At 44.7% G+C, this 19,066-nt stretch overlaps 1 protein-coding gene across 15 annotated transcripts in view; it reads right to left on the minus strand.

Moving 5' to 3' along the window:
• rrbp1a (ribosome binding protein 1a) overlaps positions 1-19,066 on the minus strand; it is a 60,375-nt gene that overhangs the window by 31,650 nt on the left and 9,659 nt on the right. For 14 of the 15 annotated variants that reach the window (XM_064318037.1, XM_064318035.1, XM_064318036.1 and 11 more), the window contains 2 exons: positions 14,953-15,092; positions 2,107-2,793 (listed from right to left, as the gene is read on the minus strand). In XM_064318037.1, coding sequence (XP_064174107.1) covers positions 2,107-2,793; positions 14,953-15,055 — 790 coding nt within the window. In that variant the 5' untranslated portion in view covers positions 15,056-15,092. Of the gene's footprint in view, positions 1-2,106; positions 2,794-6,179; positions 6,372-14,952; positions 15,093-19,066 lie in introns of those variants that run through there. The other variant, XM_064318039.1, reaches the window with a different exon arrangement.

Genomic DNA, 19,066 nt, shown 5'->3' on the forward strand with positions numbered 1-19,066 from the left:
CGGAATCCCCACGCAGTCAAGCTCCCGAGACAGCGCCCAGTCAACTCTTTAAATAATTAACACGCTTTGAACAATCTCTTCTCACAGTGCGGGGCTGGGGCAAGAGCGACAGGTGGAAAAACCAAACAGAAATAGTGGTTAACATACCCACTTGTCTTCTTCTGGCCTGATTTACTAAGACCTTTAGCACATGCAAAGCCTTTCAGCCCACACAAAACCAGTAACATGACTAATGATTTTTTTTTTTGGTTGTGTTATTAGTTTTGCATGTGCTAAAAGGTTTTGCACATGCTAAACAACTTGGTAAATTAGACCCCCAGTCTTATAGAAAGCTTCTGCAAAATTAACCCACCCCACAGGTTCCAGACTAAGGCAACCACAACCCCACCAATGGGTGATTCTATCAACTGTATATTATGAGCCATCCGTTTTATAAAAAGAAAAACTACTTTTAGTCACAATTTCCCAAATTCCCACTTCCCCTCACCCGAATATGTAGTGCCCAAATGTATTTCCAGGAATTTGGAATTCAAAATCATTCCAAAAAACCTGGAATGCCCAAATGTATTTTCTCATCGCTGCAAATGCCCTTCTGTTCCACCAATCAAAGCGAGCGCAGATGAGCACATGCTCTCCAAAAACACACATGCTACCAGCTGCCGGTTCTTTTCCCCCTGCAGTGCCCCAGCTGAGCTACGGAGCAGTCACATGGGAGGGGCGGCGCAGTCAGGCTCGGGAAGCCAGACGAGGGCAACCTCGCCAGCTGAAGCCGCGCCGTCGGTGGGCGGGGCACGGCCAACCGCCAACATTCCATACCACGGCGTGGAGCGCATCACTGCGCTGGACGCCAGCGGCATGGCGGTATGAGCCTCCTCCCAGCAGCCGCGTAACGCGTCCGTTCGTCACGCTTGCGAGGAGACCGCGGCCATTTTCTCTCCGCCGGCGGCGGCAGCCGCTGCACGGCAGGAGCGGAGAGCGCTGAGCGGGGGTGACGAGGGAGAACCGGACCGGGCCCCACTCACCATCACGCCCTCCGTCGGCCAACAAAATACAGGCTTACACAACCAATTTAGAACAATGCAGGATGGCCACTGTAGTGCTGTGATTAACACACCCATCTAACTGCATCTCTGAGATGATTAACACGGGGTGTATCCCCTGCCCATCTAACTGCATCTCTGAGATGATTAACACATGGTGAATCCTGCCATCTAACTGCGCTCTGAGATGATTACACATGTGTATCCCCTGCCCATCTAACTGCATCTCTGAGATGATTAACACGTGGTGAATCCCCTGCCCATCTAACTGCGTCTCTGAGATGATTAACACATGGTGAATCCCCTGCCCATCTAACTGCATCTCTGAGATGATTAACACATGGTGTTCCCCTGCCCATCTAACTGCGTCTCTGAGATGATTAACACATGGTGTGTCCCCTGCCCATCTAACTGCGTCTCTGAGATGATTAACACATGGTGTGTCCCCTGCCCATCTAACTGCGTCTCTGAGATGATTAACACATGGTGTATCCCCTGCCCATCTAACTGCGTCTCTGAGATGATTAACACATGGTGTATCCCCTGCCCATCTAACTGCATCTCTGAGATGATTAACACATGGTGAATCCCCTGCCCATCTAACTGCGTCTCTGAGATGATTAACACGCGGTGTATCCCCTGCCCATCTAACTGCGTCTCTGAGATGATTAACACATGGTGTATCCCCTGCCCATCTAACTGCGTCTCTGAGACGCCTGCTGCAGATTTCAGAGGCATCGGTAGAAACCTCACCGCCCTCGTGTTTGACATCACATATTAAGCTCGCTGAATTCAAAGCTAGGCACGTCCCTGTATTTGCATACACTTCCTCCACAAGCTCTTTGAAAACCCGGCACCCACAGAGAGTCGTAGACCAGGCCGGTTTTTGTTTTCCACCATAAAATCAGCAACTCTGGCCCAGGAAACGGGGTGCGGTGAATTAACTGTGTAATAAAACTGCTCTAATTGGCCAATTAACTGCCGAGTAACAATGGAGATGCATGGATACGCTGGGGCCGACCCTAGGCTAAGAGCGAATACCACCGCAGAGTGACCTGTCCCTCACCTGGCTCCGCCTTCTTTTTAGAGGCCGCCTTCTTCTTCGAGGGGGTTTCAGCCTTGGGCTCCTCCACCTTAACCGGAGCGGGGGCAGGGGCGGGGGCTCCCACCGGCGGCACCGCCATGACGGGAACCTCCTTGGTAACGGCCTCCAGCACGGGGGCGGGTTTGGCAGCAGCGGGGGCGGGGGCGGGGGCGGCGGCCTGGGTGGGGGCAGGCTCCACTTTGGCCACCTTCTTCTCCTTCTTCTTCTTGTCCTTGGGGGAGGGGGCGGGCGGGGCCTCCGTGGCCAGGGGGCGGGGGGCAGCGGCGGTCACCACGGTGACGGGGGGCTCTGGGATGGGCTCAGGGATGGGCTCGGGGTCGGAGTCGCTGACCGCCTCGCTGGCGTCGGGCACGGGTTCTGACTCTGGCACGGGTGCGGGCGCAGGTTCCGGAAGCTTCCCGTTAGGCTTGTCCTCCTTTTTCTTGTTCCGGCTCTTCTTCTCCGATGGCTTCTCCTTCTTCTTCTTCTCGGCGCGGGGCGGCGGGGCTGGCATCTTGCCCAGGGCCTTGCGCTGCTTGGCCAGCGCCTCCTCGTACGACGTCTCCTTCATGGAGAAGGTGGAGACCAGGGCGATCCCGATGGCCGAGATCACCATGAAGCCACCGAACACCACAATGCCTAGAGTCTGGGGGTCGTAGATATCCATGCCTGGAGAGAGAGAGAGAAAAAAAAACTTTAATCAAAATACTTTAAAGACTAAACACAGTTAAAAGGTTCCAAAAATCCTAATAAAAACTCAACACTGTAATGGAGTCCTCCTTCAAGGCTTCTTCTAAGAATGGAGATTGAGACAAAAACCCTTGATCAATAAAGACTCCAATTCAGCAGAGAACACGCATTTCTGTCTGCACATTCAAACTCAGTCATGCAAATTCCCTCCGCGACCCGCAGGCTTGTATGAGCGCACGCACGCACGCACGCACACTGCATTCTCACCATCTAATGAAACCCACCCCACATTCAATGATCAATCTACAGTCAGCTTTGAATCACTGTAGCATTTGACAACACGGACATAATCCCTTTATTATTACAACCTCTTATCAAAAGGGAAGGGTTCCACATGGTTCAAAGTGCTAAACACACAGGCCTAATTAAACTTCCTGGTTACAAAAAAAAACACAAAAAAAACACCCAAAGAATAAGGGATTCCCTCCGCCTACATTCAAACACACGACCGATGAAAACTTCTACATTTGGGTAAGGCAAAGCAAAGGGCCCGGAGGCCAAACCCTGGTACAGGGACCGGAGTCCCAGCGCCTCCCAAGTCCCCCCACAACAGGACAAAAGAGCGGAGCAGTGAGGAGGGCAAACAGGAGGGCAGGCCGGAGGAGCCTCCGAGCCGCTTGGTTAGCAGCGATGTGAAAAGCAAACAGCCCTGTGGCCCCGTGGCCCCGCTGTGCTGCGCGGTGCGGCGCTACCCAGCCGCTCGCACCTCCTAAGGAAATCCAGATGTGTGTGCGCGAGCAGCACGGGCGGCCCAGGCCTCCCCACGCCGCCTCCGAAGAAAAGCTCCTTTCACGAAGAAACCGCGGCCGCTTTCGCCCGTTGGAGAACGCCGCGTTACGCAATGTCCGCGCCGAGGCCCCGCCCCCTCGGCGAGCGTCGCCTCCTCCGCGCTGCGCGTCTGCGTCGCAAACGGTGCGCCCCCCCCCCCTTACGTGGGACATGTGCGATCCTCTGCTGCGTTTACTCCCTGCGTGTCCACGCTCCGGCACTCCACCCCCTCCACCCCCTCCACCCCCACCACCCCCCCACCCTTTCCCGGCTGTGGAATTCCTGAGGGATTCCACGAAAAGCGGCCGCTGTTCCCCTGCACGGGAGTAGAGGGGAGGGGAGGGTGGGGCGGGGGCTGGTGTGCAGGCACGGGTTTTGGAGGTGGGCCTCAGGTGAGGGTGCGACTACGACCCCCCCTCCCCCCCCACTCCAAACTCTACACTGGAACACAGTAGAACAGCCTGGATCAAAGCTGGATCCCCACCAAACCAGATTCACACTTTTTAAAGCCTCTGCAGAGGGTAACGGGCAATTACAGCCTTACACCGAAGAGAAAAAGCACATGTTGTTCCCAAGGAGTGAGACGCTGTACGTCTACCCTTACAGCCACATCTGACAGATTTTACCATAGAACGCGACTGTGCACAGCAGAAAAAGAAAAAGAAAATTGTGCCAGAACAAAAAAGAAAGCTAGCAGTACATTTGGTATGTTATCCATTATCACACCTTAAAAGAAGTTTGTTTTTTTTTTTTTAAATAAAAAAACTTTTTTTTTTGCTAGGTTGTCCTCCCTTAGCATTCTCTACCTCCACCAGCACACACACAAAGGCTGCAGTTCTGCAGAGCATCAGGAATCAAACCACCCAACAGTTATTATAAACTCATTATAAAATTTGGAGACTGCCAAAGTTTTCCAACAGAGGAGCAACAGAGCTGATTTTACTGGGAGGGCAAGAAGAACCTTTAATCTGGACCCCCCCCCCCCCACACACACACACACGCACACACACACACACACACACATCTTATGTAATAAATGTACAGTGAGTGTCTGTATGGCATCATTTTAACAACATGTCACAAAATATAAGTGCATTCACAGCCTCCTCACAATAACCTGTAATCAAATTATACACTCAACACTTCATTTTATATTTAACAAAAGCACCCCAGCTGGTACCAAGAGTACCCCAACTACCAAGAGGGAGGAAATGTTAACCATGTGCAGCAATGGTTAAATGTGCAGTGAGTTCGTAACACATGTTCAAAAATTCTAATGCATTCAGATGGTTGCATGGTAATGGGGGAAATTTCACGTGGATACAAAATAATAAGTTGAGCTTCTTGCTTATGCAAATATGTAAACGTGACAATATCAGCGTCAGGTCGAGGGGTCGTCATACAGTAAACATCCAACGGTAGGCTGCATGTCAAAAGCAGCCAAAGTTTGAATTGAGCAATCACAGAGAACGCATTAGAAATGAAAGAACTTCTCATTACGCAATAAAAACAAAAAACAAAAAATCCTTCACATTTCAATAAAATTTTTAGCACGGTTACAACTTGAAAACTTATGAAATGCGAAAAATGTAAACCAAAAATATAAGAATCTCTCAGGTCCAGAGTGTGGAACAGATTTGTCACTAATGAAATACTTTGGTCCGATGTTCAACAGGCAAAACAACGGCCCTTTAATACGAATCAATCACCGCCGCAGTAGCAGAACACGTAGTCATTCCCGAATCACACAAGCGTGCATTCTTTTTTCTTTCAGGTAAATTCCAGCAACAAAAATTAGTATAAAATGCCAAATGCCGTATATCTAAGAAATTGTGCATAAACACAGATAATGTTAGCGAGAGAAAAAACTACGGTAGACCGTCTACTGTTTAAACAGGTATACAAATGTTTAAAAGTTAAACTTCGAAAATCAAAGTGCATCACTTCGCAAGCATATCACGCTCGGATTTAAGCGAGTGCTTGAAGGCAGCCTATCAGATATCCTAATTAAAAAGATTTTTTTAAACAAATACCTTATGTAAAAAAACAGAGAAATGACTTCAAAGAACATCTGCAAGGACAACAACTGCATTTATATTTCTGGTTTGTCAACTGCTTATCTAATTTCACACTGACGAGCTAGGCAGAAGGCTTATCAACCAGCAAACCTATCGTAAGCCTCGTCACAATTCCTTATAACTTGTTTGCAGGCTTTGAAGTTAGCCAACTAGGTAAGTCAGCAACTTAGCTGTCTGTTTGATTAGTTAGTTTTATTTACGCCGATACCCCTGTCTGTAGGATAAAACCTGTCAAAAATTGATAAAAAAACAAATACATTCTTAAAAGTTGTTGACCTGCATCGGAAAAATTAGTTGTGACTTTTTTCCAAGTTGCATTTAATTCATTTATCCAGCTCGCTAGCTTGCCAGGCAACCAGCATCAAGATACAATAAAAATTCTATTCATAACTGCATATCTGAGACAAAAGTCACCGTTCTAGACAAACCAGCAAGTTCAAAATAACAATTTACTCTCACCGTATTAATAGTTTGCAGTATTTGTAGACTGCTTCAATAACTGGAATACAGAACGATCTGTGCTTTCAAGCCACTACTTTTTTTTTCTTCTTCCTTTTCTCCGACACAAAATATCTCTCCCCGGGCTCCTGTTTCCAGTACCTCTGAGTAGCAGCGGTCTGTGGAGTCGTGGCACTTTCTGTGAGCTGGCAAAAAGCCGGCCCTTGGGCCAGATACGACTAATCTTGAGCACTTCTAATTGGCCAGAATGTAATCAATCAATAGAATGTAACCAACCATGTCACCGGCTTTTCAGTCAGCCGCTGAAGGAGACACGACACAGTTTGCGCTTTCTCGGGATTTGTAGTTCTATTATCACCCTAGTTAGTATCCGTAGGAACGAAAGAGCTGCGCGGGAAAAAACTACAATAGCCATGTGCCCAGAAAAGAAAATCTCAACAGGAGGATTTTTTGAAGTATTACGTCTCCTTAGCTACATCACATACAGAATGTGTGGATTAAAAAAAAAAGTTATAAAGCAAGTGACAAAAGCTTTTCTTCTTATTCTTTTTTCTTCTTCTTCTTCTTCTTCTTATTATTATCATGTTAGTTATAGCCGTTGAGTTGTATTTGTACACAATTATGCTATACTGCTTCCTATTCTACATTTCCAAGGCTTGAATTGCATTAATAAAGGCACAGAAATGGAACCCTTTGAGCCACATATGCACTGCATACTACCCCTACAGTGTATTTGGACACTTGTGGTCCTGTTCAGTAATTTCACAACAGCCAGCTGGCTGCAGTTATGCCTTCGAGGCATGACTTTATCATTGAACTTAATCATAAATTCATTATCAGTGATCTACTAGTGACCAAAATGCCTTGTATGTAAGCCTAATAATAGCTATTTGTTATAAGTGCTGTTTTTCAAGCATATTTCATAGGGTATGTTTGGTCTATTTTCCTGGGGGGTATTTCATGAGACAGAATTTGAGTGAACAGGATAACTGCACTGAGTAACAGTAACTTTCAATTTCGGTCCATGTTCAAGATTTTGGAGGGTTCCGGGTTTTAATCAGATCAGTTATCCATCAAACTTTGTAATTCTGCTTCGTGAGACAGGGCTCAGGCCATTATATTGATTTTATTATCATGCAAAAGTTCCTGCAGAGCAAGATGCTAGATTATTTAGAAAATAAAGAATTGACCCTTTAATTGCTTGCCTCAACAGTATTGTATTTCTGAGTTTTTTAAATGTGTGCCATTTAAACGGTTGATGTTTTAGCCAGCAAACCTATCCACTTATCCTACATAATACAGATGGAATGATTAATTAAAGACAAAAGTATGGTTTTAAGTGTTCAGTCATGTATATGGACTGACTGTTCATCTATACAGTATTAGAATTAAAACCATCAAAGTCTATGATCAGGCATCACATTTTCGTAATTCTCTTTGGCAATTTTTACCAAGAAAATGACTTGCTAAAGAAAAACATGTACAATGTTAACATTATAACATTTATTTATAATGCATTTTTTCCTCCAGATTTTCTCCATTATGTTTCAATCCTCAAATGTGGTGCTTGTGTTTCCATTTTAAGTTATTCTGGATAAGAGCATCTCCTCAATATTAGCAATGTGACGCAACGTAATGTAATCCAATATACTGAAAAGCCCTACTCTCACTGCATAATTAAAACTGATACATTTTGGAAGAGCTTTTCACACACACACACACACACACTCACATTCCATAATATACACACAGTAAAATGTCCAGTGCTAATTCAGCTCTGGCAGTTACTCTGTTAGAGTTGATTTAACACCAGACATTTTACTGTGCAGCTGCTTGGATATTTCCATCACAGGCACACAGGTATTAACCGTCAGGGTAAAAGGGCAGGGTCCGTACGCATAGAGCATCTTACAGTAGGAGAGCTGATATTGGATCAGGTTTCGCCTGTTCATATCAAAAGCATATCCATTATGGGCTAAAATACATCATATTACAGGCACTTTGGAGATGATCTAATCCGGAGCGATTTACACACCATTTTACATAGCATTTACGTTAAGCACCTTGCTCAAGGGTACAACAGCAGTGTCCTACCCGGGAATTGAACCTGTGGCCTTTAGGTTACAAGACTGGTTCCTTACCCATTATGCTACACTGCCGCCCCAAATACAACACCGATCCTAGAAAAGCACTCCTATTTTAAGGCACTTTCAGATCCCGGCCTATCTTCATTTGAGCAGCAGGTCATTCACTTGGACTGCCAGCACAATGCCGGCAATAATTTTAACACAGTAACACTGGCACCAGACCCTGACACGATTTCCCAGGCCCCCCTGCGGTTTCTGGGCCTTTGTGCCCGACGTCTTGTCTCCAGGGTAAACTATTTCACAATTAAAGTACCGCAAATCAATTAGCCTGGCCCTCGCACTGGGCTGCCTGGATACTCCCGGTGCTCCGGCTGAATGTGCTGCGGGGATGGAATTTCATCCAGAATTCCTCTCACAGCAAGCTTTCGACAAAAAAAAAAAGAAAAAGAAAGAAAAAAGACAGCCATCACTTGTTGTTTTAAATGGGGGGGAAATTCACGTATGAAGTACAATGTTTAAATATGGATATTGATTGTCAAATGAAGGCAAATGAGCTGGAAAAGAAAAATAATTTGATAAATATAGTCCCGGGGTGTCCAAATATATTTGGGAAAATGTCATGAGCTCCCCCCCCCACCTCACCACGCAGGCTAACCTTGTTGTTTTTCTGTAATCTCCAAGAGAGATGTCGGTTCGGAAGGTAATTGTGTTATGATGGAAAGCCTGGGCCGCCTCTTCACCATGGCGACGCCTTTATCTCACACTCACAGGCGCGAGGAAGATGCGCTGCCAGCAGTGATTTAGCGATGGAGGGAGGCATGTTTGGCTCAGTGGACGGCTGTGGGCCCTGGCCCTTGAGTGGGGGGCAGAGCAGCGGGGACGGAGCATCTGCGCAGACGAGACTCGCACAGGCAGAACAGAGCAGACAGTGCGTCTGTGCAGACGAGACTCGGACAGGCAGAACAGAGCAGACGGTGCTGCGTCTGTGCAGACGAGACTCGGACAGGCAGAACAGAGCAGACAGTGCGTCTGTGCAGATGGGACTCGGACAGGGCAGAACAGAGCAGACAGTGCGTCTGCGCAGACGAGACTCGGACAGAGCAGAACAGAGCAGACAGAGCGTCTGCGCAGATGAGACTGAGACAGTCAGCTCAGACAGTGCGTTGGAGGGGGGCACAGCAGCAGACAGAGTGTGGCCGGTCGTTGTTTTGTCTGCTGTTGTAGAGGGTTTTATCTGCCCGGACAGAAGTGGGGAATTTAACTGGGGGGGGGGGGGGATTAGAGGCCAATGTAAACAGGGCTCCGCTTTTTGGATGGGTTGCTGGCAGAGCAATATTCGGAGGGAGATCTGGCTCTCAAACTCTCTCCCCCTGCCATCGGGCACCCCTGAAAAGACTTAAGAGTGAGGGGTCATTTGCTAAATGCTACTAAATAGTGTAGCTCTTTGTTGCTTGACACATGGGGTACAGCTAAGGACAATGCTGCCATAAAGTGCCACAGGTTCATATGGGGCATTTATCAGCAGCCATATGTGGAGTACTTTTCAGAGGCACGAGGTGGTACTGTCATTTTTAGATCTGTTTAAAAATACATATTTTTTATTAACTTGAATGTACGAGACATTTAAATTAGCCTGCTTAGGCTGATGGAGGTGTGATCTCTCAATATAAAACATTTTCAAAAATTGATCAGAGATTTTTTTTTAAATAAAAAATTACTTACTGTTGCAGATTTAAATTAGACATACATATTGAAAAATATTTAAAAGGGGGCCCTAGGGAGCTGCCAGGGGGGCCCTGAGATGATAGAACATTATTGAAACAAATAATACAAAGCAAGAAATTAATAGTATATAAATTATGACCTCTTTACTTTCTGTAGATGTCAGACTCTACAGAATGGGGAATATGAATGGTATGCTATGAATGGGGAAAGGGAAAAATAAGATTTTTGCTTTGTAAATATTTGAGGATTACAAATATGCCAAATTTTTATGGGGTCAATTGGAATAAGCTTGACTAACTGCATTGGACTGTGTACAGATGGAGTTGCGATGATGACAGGCAGAGAGGTTATCGCATCTCCTGTGGGGGATGGGGGGTCCTGGAATATTTCCATGGACACGGGGGGCCTTGGGGGCAAAAAGGCTGAGAAGCACTGATTTAGACAACATCATTGACTATATTATCTAAACGGCTAGTGTTGTTTAGTGTTGAGCAATGTGAGCTGATCGAGAATGTCTATGGTATGACCATGTGATCTGCAGAATGACATAGCCAATGACAACACCGAAAACAGGAAATTACAAAAATGTGTGTGAAAAACAATATGTTTGTTCCCATCTCTTTTCATCTTCTTTCGGATATCAGCTGTCCACTTCTGCTTTAGAATATTTCCCAGTATTGAAAAAATATAATATTGTGGCAGGAATTCGGTTTTCTTATGAAATTGAAGAAAACGGTTCCAATAACAGTTCAGGTCTAACCTAATGAACGGGTTATTGAAAATACTGGCCAAAACTAGACTGTATTCAACTGGCATACAAACTTCAAGGAAACCAGCCCCTGGAAATGACTTAAGATGATTTATTGTTGAATCAAACTTCAATAAAGGAAAATTCTCCCAAATAAAATTTCACAAATGTTTTTATTTTTTTCTACCATTTAAACTTTATGCGAGCAGAACTTCCTTTCGGGTGTATTACTGACAGCTCTGTTTTAGTCTTAATACCTGCCTTTCCCAGGTTATATCAGACAGGCAATGCTTCTATGACAAAAGTACAGGTTTTAAACAAGTGATTGGATGAATGTAAGGTGCAGACCAATATCAGGGGCAAATAGTTTCTGTGCATCACACCTTAAAATAAAATGAAGGAGTAGAATTCAAGCTAGCTGTGCAGCTAAATTCCCAGACATAACCTTTCATTGAAGTATGAAACCAATTGCCTTGAAAAAAATTGATTTCCTCCACACCAATTAGTGTATCTGGAGATTTCTTGTTTCAGGGCCAATTTATCATTTGTAAAGTTCCCATTACTGCATCTTAATCCAGGCGGTAAAAGGACAATAAATCAATTATTAGCTTGAGCATTCAAAATAAAATACGCGCTGTAAATTAAAATCATGTGAAATTCATTGGGCTCCATTTTTTAATCCTATTCGTTGTCAAGATTTCATGGTCACTAAATGGCTTGGAAATCTTTGTCTCTGTCTCAAAAGGAATTTCACATTGCCAGAAAGTTTATTTGGGGATTAATGTGCCTTTAAATGAATGTTCAGCCAAGGGTGTAATGGATTTGTTGTCCTGGATTTAACCACAGTATGCGACGTAATGAGATAAGCAGTGGGTGTGTTCCACGTTTAACTACCGCATTAGTGACAATCAATCACAGGAGGGGCAATTCAACACCACACAAGAGGCACGTGCTGCAGCTTTCAGTTTGAAATTGCATGACAGTGGAGAAGGGAGAGAGGAGGCAAGTATGAAAATAATATTAACAGCACATTTTTCAGGCCCCGAGCGGCTAAACTGGTAAAGCTGTTCACTATGATTGCAGGTGGGGCCCTACAGCTGGTTCCAGTCCTGGTTGGTTGTGTCACTAACCAGTGACTAAGAGCCCAGAGTAGAGGGTCAAACTTTGCTTTGTTCCATTTGAATTCTCCAGGTGCCTAAAGGCTAACAGTTATCACCAGTCAGTGATAAGCCTCACCCCACCTAGCTTTAGCTGTGCTGTAGCACTGTGTGCCATGCAGTGTACCTGCCCATGGGCAAGTTCATTGTGGGAGTGTACATGCTTTAGCTGCAATGCATTGTGGGAGTGCACATGTTTTAGCTGCAGTGCATTGTGGGAGTGCACATGCTTTAGCTGCAGTGCATTGTGGGAGTGTACATGCTTAAGCTGCAATTCATTGTGGGAGTGCACATGCTTTATCTGCAGTGCATTGTGGGAGTGTACATGCTTTGCCTGCAGTGCATTGTGGGAGTGCACATACTTTAGTTGCTGGAGGCTTTGTGCAGGGTGTGGATAACACAGCAGTAACCTGATAGGTCCAATACCCAGGAGAATAAATGAGAGGAAAAAAATTAAAAAGGAAAAGCAAGCACACACTATGTATCTTCACGGTCACCAAAACCAATGCAAGACCAGTAGTCCCAGACTACAAACTCTCTGGCCAATCTGACTCACCACTTCACGCACACACTGCACAGGCAAAGATTTCATAGACAAACATGTTACCAGACAGCTAAAGGCGAAATCGCCCCTAGCCAAGAGCAATGACGTTATTTTTGAATTCAAGAGGTTGTACCGCCAGAGAGGCCTTTGCTTTCCTGCACCTCAGGTGGCTATTTTACATCCTACAGGCCAAACAGTACTACAGGATAGCTAAACAGTGGTAAACTGAGGAAACATGATAAACAAAATCCACCCTAACCCTGGTGTAAGGACTCCAAAAAAGCTGGCAATTGAAAACAAACCTGTGTTCAGAACCCAGCCTGCACTAGTTCCATAAACCTTCACCTTCTGAGGCACTTGAAAGCATATTTTAACTTTTTTTCCCACCTGAGTTTATAAGTTGCCACAGTTTAATAAGAACGATGCCAAAATATGTAATAATTTCTGTTTGATTCACGTACTATATTCGTCAATTACCCCCAAAGAGAACAAACCGAGTCTTTATCAAAGGGGCCCAGACTGTTCTCAAAATCCCAGTGTCAGTAATCCAGGAGAACATTATGTCCCGACAATGGTTAACTTGCCTGCTGCGGTTCCCTCTGCAGCGAGAGCAGGAAGCACTACATCACTCTCCGCGACAGACGCTCGGCAGACAAGAAAAAATAAACATTCCTCAGAGGGAACCTGATTGACTCCTGAATCCGCATTCAAATCCCTAAAAAGGTGGTGCCATTTAATTCAATTCAATTCAATTCAATTTGTATAGTGCTTTTTACAGAGAACTGTCACAAAGACACTTTACAGAGTAGCAAGGCAAGAGACAGAGACAGAGCAAAAAGAGAAAACAGAGCAAACACCAGGCCTGAACTCCCAAATAGCAAGTACATAAGGTAAAAATCTCCCAGTGGGGAGAAAACCCTCAAACCCTCTCCCAGTGGGGAGAAAACCCTCAAAAAGTGAAATGTAGGGCTCGGCCTTGCATTTTATGTATTGTACATTAATACTGTATAATGTAGCAATGCAGAGTATGTTTGTAGTTGTTTGTTTGAGGAATATCCCCCCATGCACAGCACCACGTATGTTATATTGTACAGAGGCAATACAAATGTTTCCAGTCTTCCACTTCCACAAAGTAAACCTGGTTATGTAAACATGCTTTAAACTACTGGTGCAGGTAAGCCAGAAATATAGCAGTGGCAGTTCTAAGGTCACTGTAACCTTAAAACTGTAAATATCACAAGACTCAGGGCACACACACAAACAGACACACACACAAGCACACACACACCTAACTGTGACCCTCCCATACCCTGGGTGACGCAAACATCAATTGTGCATCGCCTTACAGAGCTACTGCCACTGTCTGGATTTCATCCAAGATCATGTGGTGCCTTAACGGAATCAACCACCCAGCAGCCTTGAACTATACTATTTCATTACACTGGCTACTCAGTGAGAAAATTAACCCAGGGAAGAAATGAATGGGACACAATGATTAAATACTGAGGGAAGAATATAGTAGTGATCTCCATCACCTTAAGGCCATGAATTCTGCAAATGATAATCATTATAAAGGGATCAAGGGCCTACCCTAAAATTTTCATAAAAGTAGCATAGTTACTGTGACCTTTATGCATACAATAGAGAATGTGGAAAAAGCGTCCCAGCCAAAACAACATTTTAAGAACATTGGGGAAGGTTCCATTTCGATTCCCTGTTTGGCTGTGAGAATATTAAGATGAGAACCTTCCCTTTAACAGCCTCAGAACATTTTTATTTCAAAATAAAATTTCCTCCCCAGTTTGTAATTCCAAGTCACACTCACACTACAAACGGTCATCGTAACCTCATCGTAACCAGACAAACATGCACTATCCCCCAAAACACACAGTGTCAGCCGTCGCATCTTGGCGGACGGCAGTTGGCAAGCCGAACTCACACAGACACGAGCCGGAGGAGGACACTACATGCACAGTTCAGCAGGTGAACCTGCAGGAGTTGCAGTGCCGTGATGAAACGCTCTTATCACAGCTGAATAAAACCGTTCCATCCCCAGGTGATGCTGGAGCCAATTGTAGCTGCAGTGGCCAACTGGAGCAGATTCCAGACAGGAGCGTGGGGCCCGTCCACCCAAGAGAATACTGCTATCACCCAACAGAACCCTGTCTTAGAACATTTTATTGTTCTGAACGAATTCTGGCAAGGTTACAGGAAAAAAATGGTCTCAGCATGTTGTATACATCCCCTGACAGTTATCATTTCACCATGAAAAAAAATCCTGGAGGACACATGTCAAATACATTTTAAGAATCTTCTGAAATAATTGGTAGGTTTGATTTACATTGCCAGTAGTTCTGATAAAAAATTATTGGCTATCCATACTTTTTCACATTTTTAAATTTTTTATTGAATAATGTTCAAAAGCTGTTTCAGCAAAGTCCCTTGTGACTTAAAGACAACATTCCAGGGTCAACCATAGAGCCAGACAAATGCACGTGCTGGGAATGTTTACCTTGACTTTCCAAACATTCCGGGAATGTTCCGAGAACCAGCAACTTGTCAGCGTGGATCCTGCTGTGGGTCTCGCAGTTCGGCTTGAGCTCAGATGCAGGCATCCCGCCCCATAACCACCAGACAGCGGTCCCGCCCCAACTGCAGGATAAACGGAATTCAGGAAAGTGCAAGCGCAGATCGGGGAATTGTTTGACTGTGGCACATCCGGAATTCCTCCTCTGGAAAGGAAGCACGGAAAACCCACTGGAACTGCGATGAACAGTTGCTCACTTTAGACACGTGAGTAGAAAAGGGTAGAAAAGGTAGACAAGCAAAAGGAAAATTAAAACACTCCAAAACTGTACATTGGGGGGGAAAAAAAGATCAAAGTCTTGATGGATCATCATAACCAGGACCGTCGCTATTTGGGTGAAAGGTCGTGATGATTCTAGGGGCCCACAGCTTGAGGGGACCCACAGCTATTTGTTTTAATAAAAAAAAGGGGGGGGGGGGCAGAATTCCTAGCTATGCCCCTGACAAAAACCTTCATTTATAGAGCATCATTCATGCAACAATTCCAGCCTCAAGTGCATGATATAATTAGTCAACAGCATCTCAAGCTAAAAATACAGAATAGAATAAAATGAACAAAACTATTTCTAGGTTCTGGTTATACAGGATAGAGCAGCTGAGCCGCTATGCTAATCTTCAAGGGAAGCGGTGCAAACGTATTCAAATGCAATAGAGACGGAGGTAATGAGGGCTTTTAGTCAAGCAAATCCTCCGTCTGACAGCGGACTCAACATATGAGGGTTGACTTCGCAAGCCTTGTCAATGCCGGCCAGCGCTGCCCTGAACGTACAGAAGCTTTTCTAGGTTTCTTTGAGCAAAAGATTTTATGACTGGAGGATATGCTAAAACTGAAATATTATTTTTTAAGAAGCCCAAAATGTGAACTATCCCTCTGAAACCAGTGGCATTTCAGCTCTAGGGCTTACAAGCTTAGGATTGAACTTTGCTAGATCATACAGGTAGGAATAGTGCTTTTTTCTGAAAGACAATTCAAAAGTGAACTTTTTGGTTCAGACTCAGTCAGCTATAATCTAAATCTATACCCAAATTGAGTCATGTTGTTCTCAAACTAAGGCCTAAGAACAACTATAGTGCTCAGACAAGCCAACAGAGTGATTGATTGATTGATCACAGTTTCTTTTCATTACATTTTTTACATTACAGGCATTTGGCAGACACTCTTATCCAGAGCGACGTACAACAAAGTGTATAACCATAACCAGGAACAAGTGTGTCGAAAACCCTAGAGAGAAGTACTGTTCCAAGTGCAGGGAACAACCACATAGTTTAACTTGGACCCTGTAGGTAAATCTGATTAACACTAACACAAACGAGAACAGCAACAACGCAGTCTATGCAAAAATGTAAGCAGTAGTTAAGACACGAGTGCATTAACTAAGTCAACTAAGAAACAGCTACCTAGTTACAACCTTAATCTTACAGTCAATTTAGAGATTACAGGGAGGTAGGGAGGGATGGGGAGAGGTGCAGCCTGAAGAGGTGAGGCGAGTTTTCACTCAGACATATTTCCAACTTCCCAACAGTCGTACTTCAGAGACTCACAGCAAAGGACTGGCAAGAAATGCACATCAGTGTTCAGCAAACAGCTCACTAAAACCACAACATACAGTCTCTCACAAAGATAAGAAGAGGAAGCACTGAAACACAATACCGACAGTGTGTGGTACGCAGTCTTAACAGAGAAGGCTATATGGAGTTTTTGGGTGGCTTATCTTGTTAAGGCACTTCTTGAGTGTATAGATATGCCCACAGACGCTTTTTCATAGCTAAATGATAAGCATCAGGAGATACTGCCAGTATCTTTGAGTGAAATGTGGCAAGAGCATTCTGACTTTTCAAAGTTTTGTGATTCGCAAAATTTGTTCAGGACAATAAAATGTTTTAAGGCAATGGCTGCTTGGAGCGGCTCGTCCTATGACAGCACAGCTCCAGCTCCTGGATGGGTCTGATGCATAAGCATCAGCTGACATGGCGTGCTTTTCAGGAGGGCACGTGCTTGTCTGCGCCCTCCCAAATCGACAGCAGTGGTTGGAGTTACATGTGCGCCGACACACGCGTACAGCCAAGCATTCCAAACGGAACAGAAAAAAGGGGAAAAAACTGCAAGAAAAAAGCCTATTTGCACAGATACAGAATGTCATAAGGGCTTTACACTGTTGGTACAGCAAATGGATCCATTCACAGAAAGAGGTTCTAAAGACTGCTCCTGGTCTGTTTTTTTTTTTTTATCTCAGTCACACACTTTTGAACCTCTTAAGGCAAATGAGCCGTGCAGCTGTGCGTGGGACCTGAAGACGCAGGTGGGAAACCCCCTGCTGTCCTCGTACAGCCTGTCCCCCCTCCTCCCTTTCTCCCCCCCCCACCATCATTTCACCACAGCTAAGAGGCTGAGCAGCAGCTAGTAAAGTGGTAGTGCCTACTATTTTTTTGTATGGGGAGGGGTGGGGGCTCCTCAGACCCAGGGTGACCTCTATAAATATGCCAGGAATAAATAGGATATAACAACTGTAATTAAACTGCTGTTTTTCATATTCTATTTTTATTTATTTTTTTTAATCATTAACATCATTAATCTTGGTCAGAATTTTAAACTCAAGCTGAAATCTGGTGGACTGCAGCTAAGCCACAGCACACAGCTGTGACCGATTTCCACTAAAAGTGTCACCGAAATCTCTCTTTCGTGATTATGAATAATCTCCGCTTTTTAAATGTATTTTTGTTTTTACTTTCTCGTTTTTGCCGCGCCGAGCTCTGCAGGTGTAGTTTAAAAGAGGACGGGGAGAGAGACAGGGTTTCGGGTGGCCGCTCCGATCGTAAACTGCCTGTCGATGAAGCGCCGTCACGCCTGAGTTCAGCAGCGGTTTTCTCTGATGTAGTGAAACACCGACGGCGAAACTATCTTACATACAACGCGCACCCCATCCACCGAAGGCAAAACTGTATTAGAGACGTACCAGAGTGAAGAAGCAAAGCAGAGGATATGCATTTTACTCAGAGCCAGAACTAAAGTCAGATTATTTGTCAATATTCAGTCAATTCTGGAACTGAACAGCAATTCAATGAATTTATTAAAACTCCTTAGTGAATATTATGGACATTTTTTAATCCAAGGATTGTATTTCTGTTAGTTTTCTGAATTTAAATTGAATTGGAACCTACCCAGAGGTTTCTTTACCACATATCTGTGCCTCCCACCAATGGCAGCAGCTTCCAATGCTGTTGATACCATGAATGTACCAAAGTGAAACTTTTTTTTTTTTTGGAAGTGGCTAGTGACTGACCAGTTGAGAGGATGGTAGACTTTTGAGTATAGAAGAAATCTGATCACTTATTTTGCAAACCAACCTGCTCTGACGCAGTCAAGCAAAGATTGAGTGCAGCCCACTTCTAAAGCCACTGAGCAGGAAGTCCTACTCAGGTAAAGAAGCCAGCGAAGTCGTGGGGAGTCAGTGCGGCGTCCATGGAAACTAGGTCGCACTGTTCATGATTGGACAGCAATGGAAAGTCCTGGGGTCGAAAACTAAAAGTCCTGCCATGTGTTTCTTCCACCCATGAACTCAGACAGCTGATTTCACTCATTAGTGCTACCTCCTGGCTGAGGAATTGCATAAATGAGCAAATCCAGGTAATTGGAGCAAAATACTGGTGAGGACTTTTACTTTCTGAACCTGGACTTTCCACCCCTGTGATTGGACATCTTCAGAATGAGTGACTGCCAGATCTGAGCAGTAGTAGTCCCTTGAAATGCTGGCAACATTTGAAAACATCTTTTGAGGTCCCAGAGAATTTCAGAAAAACCATAATGTACTGGTGAAATAAGTTTCAAATTTGGCAGTAATCTGCAAGAACTTTTGTCTAAACGGTTTAAATTAATTCAAATAATGTCTTCTTCATTGTGACTGGTGGTAGCTTAAGCATTCAGAGTGGCATCTGAAGCCCTTCCCATATGAATCACATGATCAGATTCCACCAATAGGCACACTGGGAGAGCAGTTTAAACCAATGCCACAGGGGCTGGAGGCGCTGACCCAACCGGCTTA

This window comes from Anguilla rostrata, chromosome 18 (genome assembly GCF_018555375.3).
Source record: "Anguilla rostrata isolate EN2019 chromosome 18, ASM1855537v3, whole genome shotgun sequence".
In the NCBI taxonomy this organism is placed as follows: Eukaryota; Metazoa; Chordata; class Actinopteri; order Anguilliformes; family Anguillidae; genus Anguilla; species Anguilla rostrata.